The sequence below is a fragment of the Oreochromis niloticus genome, linkage group LG13 (assembly GCF_001858045.2).
Source record: "Oreochromis niloticus isolate F11D_XX linkage group LG13, O_niloticus_UMD_NMBU, whole genome shotgun sequence".
Classification (NCBI taxonomy): domain Eukaryota; kingdom Metazoa; phylum Chordata; class Actinopteri; order Cichliformes; family Cichlidae; genus Oreochromis; species Oreochromis niloticus.
Window position 1 is genome coordinate 26,898,532 of NC_031978.2, and position 9,099 is coordinate 26,907,630.

At 38.3% G+C, this 9,099-nt stretch overlaps 1 protein-coding gene across 1 annotated transcript in view; it reads right to left on the bottom strand.

Annotated features, from left to right (window-relative positions):
• Positions 1–3,541: 3,541 nt before the first annotated feature.
• LOC100694824 (gamma-aminobutyric acid receptor subunit pi) overlaps positions 3,542–9,099 on the bottom strand; it is an 87,724-nt gene continuing 82,166 nt past the window's right edge. The window contains exons 9-10 of the mRNA XM_005462957.4: positions 8,415–8,605; positions 3,542–8,203 (exon numbers count right to left, since the gene is read on the bottom strand). Coding sequence (XP_005463014.1) covers positions 7,838–8,203; positions 8,415–8,605 — 557 coding nt within the window. The 3' untranslated portion in view covers positions 3,542–7,837. The remainder of the gene's footprint in view (positions 8,204–8,414; positions 8,606–9,099) is intronic.

Below are 9,099 nucleotides of genomic sequence, written 5' to 3' on the forward strand. Positions count from 1 at the left end.
CCTCGAATCTACCACCTTGAGATGTGTTTTGATGTTGTGATAACCTTCCACTTCTCAGCTGCATTCAGTCCAGATTCAGGCTCGAGGTCCTGTGGGGAGGGTAACAGGCTTCACACTATGACTCATCTTATCAGTTTTTACACTGATGTAAGCGATATTTCCGAGAGGCATGCAGCCACCCTAAAAATGATGCACTGACTGTAAGGAAAGATGTTATTTTTACAGAGATTGTTGTCCCTTTTTTTTTTTTTTTTGGTAGGCTTACAGATTTCACAATGGGTGAAAAAATGGCAAATGAGCAAATCAAATAAGTCATAAGTAAGTTTTATTTATTTATTTTTTATAATTGCATAGGCTCAGATTTTTCTTATCCAGAAAAACTTGAAATTCTGGCGTAGAAACACGAACTCAAATGTGTAACCTTCAGGAACCTTTTGCATAGTTGTGCCATGCGTTTATGAAGTGCTGTTTGGTCTCTCCAGTGTAGAGGTCTGAGCATACCTAGCTACACTGCACAGCATACACTACGTTGTTAAGTTTTTGTTTGGGAGTTTTGTTCTTAACCAAAGCAAAGTAAACGAGTCCTAAGAGACTTCAAATTGATCGCCAAAGTGATTCTAGCGTAGAAACATGTAGAAAATTTGGCTTCAAGCCTCGCTGTCCTTGTTCCCCGTTTAAAATCTCGGTCTGACTGCTGGGGTTGGGTCGGCATGCATTTAACTCTAACATCATTCTGGATTCTTCACTAGCTTTGCGTTAGTGCTGTCTGTCCAGATGGTTGCAAAGATCCGAAGTTGTGTTAGTAGTACAACAGTTCTTTTTTTCTATTTCTTCTTTCTTTTCTATCCACCTGGTGTGCAGTTTGCTGAGAAACTGGTTTAACACTAACACAAGTAACAACATAATTGTAACTGTAATGTAATTGCTTCATCCAGTGTATTAAAATACAATATACTGTAGAAAAGTGAAAAATATAATGTGATGACAAAAATACTTTGCTTTGGAACCTGTTACACCCAACGCTGTTTTGAAATTGGATGTAACAGAGGGTGGATCACTTCACGTTAACATAACTTTGATAACTTGTTGATCACAAGCCCCCACTTTTGATTGCATCCTTATTCAGCTCTGATATGGATCTTAACTTATAAAATGAACTTAATTTTGCAGGAGGATTCTTCCTGTTTAAAGGGAGTTTGTCCTTCCCACTGTCTCCAAGTGCTTGCTCAAAGGTGGTTGCTTGATTGTTGGGGTTTGATTGTTGTACTATTTTAGCTAGCTCACGCTCAAACAACATCTCAGTCTCTTGAGGATCAAACAGTGGATCATAAGAGCCAGTTACCGTTTCCACATTTTCGCTGTAACATGCTGTTTACCAGCTCTTTTGGATGCATTATGGTGCTGCATGTAGTTATATGACTGCATGCTTCATGTTGTTAGTTGGTGCTAGCTGACTGAATGCTGCTTGGAGCACACTTGTTCTGACATCTTTCAGTGTTCCCAGTACATGCTAAAAGGTTGTGATAATGTTTTGCTGGATACGTCAAAGCCAAGACGTGACTTTTTTTTCTTGTAGATGTTCTAGAGAACTTCCTGCTGAAAATATGTAGTCTGTCACTGTGGCAACCCATGATATATAAATGGAGGAGGAGAACCTGCAGCTGCAGAAAAATGCCTAACAGAGTCAAGCTGGCAACCATGAGTCCCAAGTACTGAAGTGCAACCGCAAAGCCATGTCAGCTTTGATTGGATCAGGTTTTCATCTTCAGGGCCACAGATAGGTCAAATCCAATCAGTTTTATCTCTGCGAGCGATGCTATTCATGATGAATGCTACACGGGGACATGCAAGCTGCCTCAAGTCTGCATTGTCAGGGTTATTTAAGAAGACTGCATTATTTACATGGTGTAAACAATATCAAGGATATTATCAGCTTCATTTAGCAACCATGTGAGCACCACAGGGTTACGACACAAAATTTTGCTTAGAGGGTATCATCAAGGCATTCAAGCTCCCTCTCATCACTGAGCAGTTCATTCCCGATCAGAGAACATAAAACATCTGCCGTGGAGAGGCCCAAATCTACACCTTTGATATGCGTCACATCATGATCTCTTTTAAAGGGATTTCTGGAGTCTGGGAGATTGATTCAGTAGAGGATCAGGATTTACAGTGTGAGGATTATGAACACTTATATTGGAGACATTAGAGCATTTTATAGCCTGTTTACACCTGCCAGCACAGAGATAAAAACTCGAGGTCAGACAATCAATCCTATCATTCATGCCCTGAGGAAAATAAAGTTAAATATTTAAAATATCCAACCAATTTTCATTCTAATATTACTGTAACAGTATATGAAAGACTTTTGCCTGGTTCAGCCCTGTTTAGATCTCATTTATGTTTATTTTTTGTGAGTAGCTGTGTATATCTACATCAGCTGTAGTACTAACTTCTAATAGATTTGTTGTGGTACAAGCAGTGCAGCATAATGCATGCAGGAAATAGTCTTTATATTTACAAAGAACACAAACATATACACTCAGTCCTCCAAAGCTGGACTCTGCTGCAGAAATACTTTTTTTCTTCACCCTTTTAATAAAAAAATTATTTATTTAATAGTTTAAGGAGCTTGGAAAGAAAAGCGTCTGGACTTTTTTTTTAAAAGTTGGCTGAAGACTTATTTAATAGTTTACCCAAATTCTCTACTCCAGGTGATGAAAATGTTTTAAAAATTCAGTTGTTTTCTAATTGGAAGCACCAAAGAGCAAAGTGGCTTGGTATGTCTTTAAAGAAAAGCAACCTACTGAATTCGCCCATTAAAGAAATGTGTGTTTGTGTGTGTGTGAGAGAGAGACGACCTCACTCTGTATTCTGCTGAGTCAGAGCTAAGGGAGCTGGAGGGCATTCCAAACATCTGCAACACAAACACATTTGCATGTCTGAAGGCTTGCTGGTCTCTGATTCTGCACTTGTAATTTTGATTCTGGAAAATGATGCGACTTTCAGACTGCTGTGTTGGTTTATGATGCCATAGTCATACACAATACTATCGTTACTATAGTTGTATAAAGACTGTCAACAATGAACACATTAAACCTCTTTTTTATTGCTATCATTCATATTCATACACTGACTAAACATGCATAGTGTTACAATTTATTTACAATAAGGAAACTGATGTCTATATTAACATGGTACTATAGTGTATAAATAGATTGTACATGAAGATGTCCCAAGAACTGTGAGGCTGTTATAATAGCCAGTGTCTCCTGGAAGATTTAATTGACAGGTCCCACAAAAGGACAAAAAAAAGGGGGTGGGGGTCGGGGGGGGGGGGGGGGGGGGGCAGTCCAACTGTTGCTCCATGTCCATACGATCTTGTTTGCACCTTCACCGTCAACAATGCTGTCCATTTAGAGCAAACAAGCATTTACATTGTAGTTGCAACTGTGGAGCCATACCTTAGGACAACTGATACTCAGGAGCATGGCATTCTCTGTGCGTCCACACTGACAAGATGCTTCAGTGGTTGCTTTTGTGGTTCTTTGGCTCCATACTGGCGTTCATTTCTTGTACTTTTCACTGAGAAGATTACTATCAGAACTATGACTGTGGTGCTATATTGTATAAAACCTGGCAGTCTATGTTTTATCATGTTAACCTTTCCCCCAGATCAGTGCTTGCCGACTTCCAGAGAACACAGTCACAGATCATTCGTTTCTTTCAAAGTTTTGAAAAAAAGTGAAAAAGAAAACAGAAGTTTGAGCCGCTTTTTACTTTAAACTCAGATGAGAGCCCAAATCAAATGAAAATATACATCTTGTTCATGAAACAGCCTCTTCTTACTCTTTAATGATGATTCCTCTCTATCATGTTGAACCAAAACAAATCAAGCAACGAAAAAAACCCAACAAAAAGATACGATCGACAATCATGCAGGAAGAGCATAAACAAAAAAATATCCTACTTTTGTATTATAATCAGGCAAAGATCAATTAAAAGGTTTGGTAGGTGATGGTATATTCAAAAATGGATAAAAGGAGAAGTAGTGAAGCTAAAATGAAGCATATTCAAATATGAACAATTTAGCTCATCATTGCACACTGAGAAGTAATTCTTAGAAAAGGAACCTCTGAGACTTGTATCATGGTGAAACTTGTACCAGTTTTCATATTAAATGAGTGAGATTATGTCATAGCAATACTGAGTACAGCAATAAATAAACATGCACCTCTGATATTCAACTGAATCCTGTTTTCTATCTGAAATATGAACTGCATGCTATTTCAGAGTTCCTCAATGAATAACAAACATGACATAACTTGAAAAATCTCTTGGGAACTAAAGGGAAACGAAGAGGAATGGTTGAATTAAATTGAAGTCTTTGGTTCTTTGGTTCACAACGCTGACAGAGAATGTGCTGTATCATCTCAACTGAAACAGCTGAGAGTTAACAGTTTACAAAACTGAAGAGTTACACAGTTGAGTACAGTCGTTTACATGCACTCATAACGTTCATGAAGGTCATTTTGTGTTTTAAGGATATCTTTGAACTTGTCTTTTCCAAGGTGGAATGATTGTACGACATCTTTAATGATGGTAAAAAAACAACAACTGGGTGTTTGAATATATTTGCAAATCTGCACAGGCTCAAATGTATACATAAAGGCTCAAATAAAAAGCATGCATTCAAATATAAAGTGCTACTCAAGGTTCTCCAATGTATTTTAACTTGACATGGCCAAGGCCTATTAACTTCTCGTTCGTGATCATGATTGGCTTGTAGATTCTTTTTGTCAGAACAAAAATTATTTTTTGACAGCCCTCATTCAATTGACCAATACTCAGAAAAATGGGGAAGTCCAAGAAACTCAGAGAAGATCTGAGAATTGTAGATTTACACAAGTTGGTCAAGAAGGTCTCTTGGCGCCATTTCTAAACAACTGCAGATTCCAAGATTGTCAGGTCAATCAACTGTATATCAGTGCAGGTTCAAACGTTTCACCACTTTGGGCCTTCTTTCAGACCTTGGCAAAGTTTCACCTTTAAATGAGAGGAAATTATCTAGGATGTTCAGGAACAACTAATAAACCACCAAGGAACAAGCCTGTAATGAACTGGAAACGCTGGAACAACCGCACCTCTGCCTCAAAAGCTCACATCAGCTGCCCACATACCAAATGCTTTTTAGAGAAAAGTTTTATGGTCAAGTGAAACAAAGATTGAGCTATTTGGCTACAATAAACAAACAAATAAAAGACTTTTAAACCTACGAACACGTTACTAATAGCCAAGCACGGTGGCGGTAGCATTATGCTCTTGGGCTGCTGTGCTGCCAAGGGTCTTGATACATTCCATAAAGTGGATAGAATAACAAAAGGAGGAGGAGACGATTAAAACTTGGATTCAACTACATGCACAATAGATATACAATGATCCCAAACACACATCAAAACAGGGTTTGATGGGACAAAGCAGGCTAACACTGAACATCTGGAATGATCTTCCCAAAACCCTGATCTCAGCCCTTTTGAAAATTTGTGGTTTACGCTACTGCACACAAGTCTTGCTTTTTCAAGTCATTAAAGATGTATCATATACACAATCATTCCACCCTGGAAAAAGCAGCTCGAACAAATGATTAAAAACCTAAACTTACCTTGACATTCATGCTAATGATGAGTGTATATAAACTTCTGACCACAACAGTACCTTGAACATTTCTAGGTATTTTTCCATTTAGATAACGTTCAGATGACAACATCCTATTTAAATATTTTAGACATTTTGTATTCAAATGATCTTAAATATTTAAATCTTTAATATTTTTAACACTTCACACGCCCTATCCATTGAAAAAGCACAGTGAAAACACTACCAGCCAACCCACAGAGAGAGAAATACTGCATATATTTATCACTGTAACATAGTACCTGTCTGTATTGGTATATGTCTGCTGTCCTTTATATTCACACCTGTGTTTTCCATTATGCCTGCCAGTTAGTATGGAAACCCAAAAGCTCCAATATAAATAAACACAAATAAATAAATACAAATAAACTGAAGTATACGGATGATCTAATGAGATTATTTCAGACAGTATTAAAATTAAGCTGCTATATTTTATAAGAAATGTTTTGTTCTATGAAGTAATTTACGTGATGACATTTTCAATGACACTTTATTTCATGTCAAGCTTTTCATTAGATATTAATACTTTTCTTACTAAAACTGCTGTGGAAGAAGAAAACATATTATTCATGTGAAAAAAATAATTAAAATAATGAAATAATAATTTTCAGTATGATTTTTTTTCAGCCTCTCACAGAGAAATTTTGACCAACTCTTCTTTACAATATTGATTTAGTTCTGTGACAGCTCTCTTAAGGTGCCACTACTGCATTTCAGTCAAGTTTGGATGTTGTGCAGTCACAACACCTTGGTTCTTTTCTTTTCCAGCCATTCTGTTGGAGACCTGCTGGTGTGCTTGTGATCATTGTCCTGTTCAATGACCCAATTCCAGCCAAGTTTTAGCTTCCAGGTGGCCTTACATTTATCTCTAGAACACTTTTGTGTACCGACTCCTGTGAAGGTTTTTTTTTTTTCTTCACATGACTATAGAAATTATGTTCCTACAACTGTCTTGCTAGCTGGCAGCTATATGTTTAGAAGTAAATGACTGTAATAATCACCTATTTTATTTTTAAACTCACAAGATTAGTCAGCGCGCTAAAATCTGGCAATTTGATGAAAAAGAAAATAACAATCTGTACTGAGAAGACTGAGAAGCTAATCTAGCTGGTTAGCTGGCCAGCATATTCTAGGCTTGGATTTAACAAAAGTAAAGAGTATTTCTATATCTGAATGCCGGGCACATATATATAAAATCTCACTCCATTTATTAACATGAATTTTCATTGGTAATTTGCCATTTATTTATTTAATATGGATTCCTTTGGACTTCCATATCTTGGAGTGTGCAGGGGTGCTTCCCTTTATGAAATAGCAGAACAGATTCATACCGTGACAAGTGCCATTAAACTGTTCACGATAGCCAGATTTCCAGAATACAACTGAAGGTATCCAAGGCCACTACATTTATAGAAATGAAAAAAGGGTCATATGCAGGCTGGGAGAAACAGTACTGTAGTGAATTAAAAATAACTCACAGAAGGACACAGAAGAATGAGAGCTTTCAACAATGAGTAGAAAGCTCGTCCTTTGGAGGTTTATATTTCTCAACACACGCTCCATTGTAGTGATTTTTCCACCTCCCTTGCCTGTCGTTTTCAGCCCTCTTCTGCCATCTGTTACTTTTCCTATTTCACTCTAAATGTTGTACCTGCAGGCAGAAACGGGAGATGAAGTTGTAAAATATCAATGATCAATCCATCATAAAAGAGACTCAAAGTGGAATGTGAATTTGTTCTCACTCAATAGCGCAGGTGAATTCTGTCATAAAGCCTTCAATTACAGCTCCATCCTAAAATAAATATTAAAGCGTGACAGAATTTATAAAATATCACCATGTCATAGTCAGGTAGGCCTATTTTTATCAAAACCAACTCCATCAAATTTTAAGCAATGTCATAGTTTGAGTACTTATTAATATTTAAAATGGAGCTGCAATTATAAGCATTCCCTTTTTCCACCAGAACAATCCCATGTGAGAATGCGACCTCGCTCATGAATCCAAATGTAGAAATTTTACACAATCAACCCAGAACACACCTGAATAACACTTACTGTACGTATGTACAGTAAGGTACACTTGTTGTCTACAAACACTCTCCATCTTAAACTCTCCTGGACATATGCAGCACTTAAACAAATGCTAAAAGTACAGATAATATGTCCAGTAGAGTAGGTTAACAATGACAAAAGACAGTGGAAAGGTGACTCTGGAGTAGTTGTCTATATGGTGGGGGTTCTCCACATGACAACAGTATATGGCACGCAGAATCTTGCGGAGGGTGGCCAGAACAGTGAGGCACCAGTTGGTGTGCTCTGGAGGTGCCGCCTCAGGCTTGGGCTCACTGCCCGAGGGGCTAGAGGGGCTGACAGCGAGTTCTGTTGAGGCGGGAACTGAAGGAGAAGTTGCAGTGGGCTCCTTGCGCCTCTTGGCCCTGTTGGAGTGAGTGGAGATGGTGGTGATGATGCCGTTCATTTCATCATCAAAGTCGTGCATTCGGTGGCCGTACTGCAAGATAGAGAAGAAAAATGAGGTTTGAATTAAAACAAAAACACGATGCGTCTACATCTGAGAAATCCAACTTACCCCAAAATGCTCATGGTGACATGATGATGACAATGACAATGACAGCGACCACCATGATGAACACAATGACTGTGACAACAGTAATGACCACAACAATCAACAGTTAATGTAAGTACATCCAGGAGTATCTCACCATGAGCATGTGTGCATCAGCGTGAGTGAGGGTGCAGAAGTGGGCCACAGCATACTCAATGAGTGCTCCAAAGATAAAGCTGAAGCAGATCCCCAAATACACATCAATGGCCTTGATGAAGCAGTTGGCATTGGGTAGTGATGTCCGGGCTCCCATCATCAGAGTTGTCATGGTCAGTACTGTGGTCACTCCTGGCACAGAACACATACAGATAGTGGTCAAGTAGGGACTCTTTGATGAACCACTAAATACCTAAATGGGAATCCACTGGTTAGTTGTTTTTTTTTTTTTTTTGACTTAGCCTCTGGCCAAGGTCAGCTTTGAACGGGAGTTATTGGTTATAAATACAGAAATGCTAATAAAAAGCTAAATGTTGATCATTATCCAATGCATTTCACCAAAACAATAAAAATAATCCAGCTTTTGCTCTCCATAGCACCAGTACTGCCAATGGAAACTCAGGAGATGGTTTTGGTGTTTCCTAGCAACATGCTGACATACTTTGTAAAACAATGAAACAACAGGTGGGATATTTGAATGGACAATACAATCCGTAAGTATTATCCAAGTTGAGCCCTTCACCTTGAGACACTGAGCACTGAGTTGCACCTTGTAATCTCACTGCTGACCTTAGTGTGTAATGAATGTAACAGCAAATAATTGTCACGACCGGGTGGCCAACACA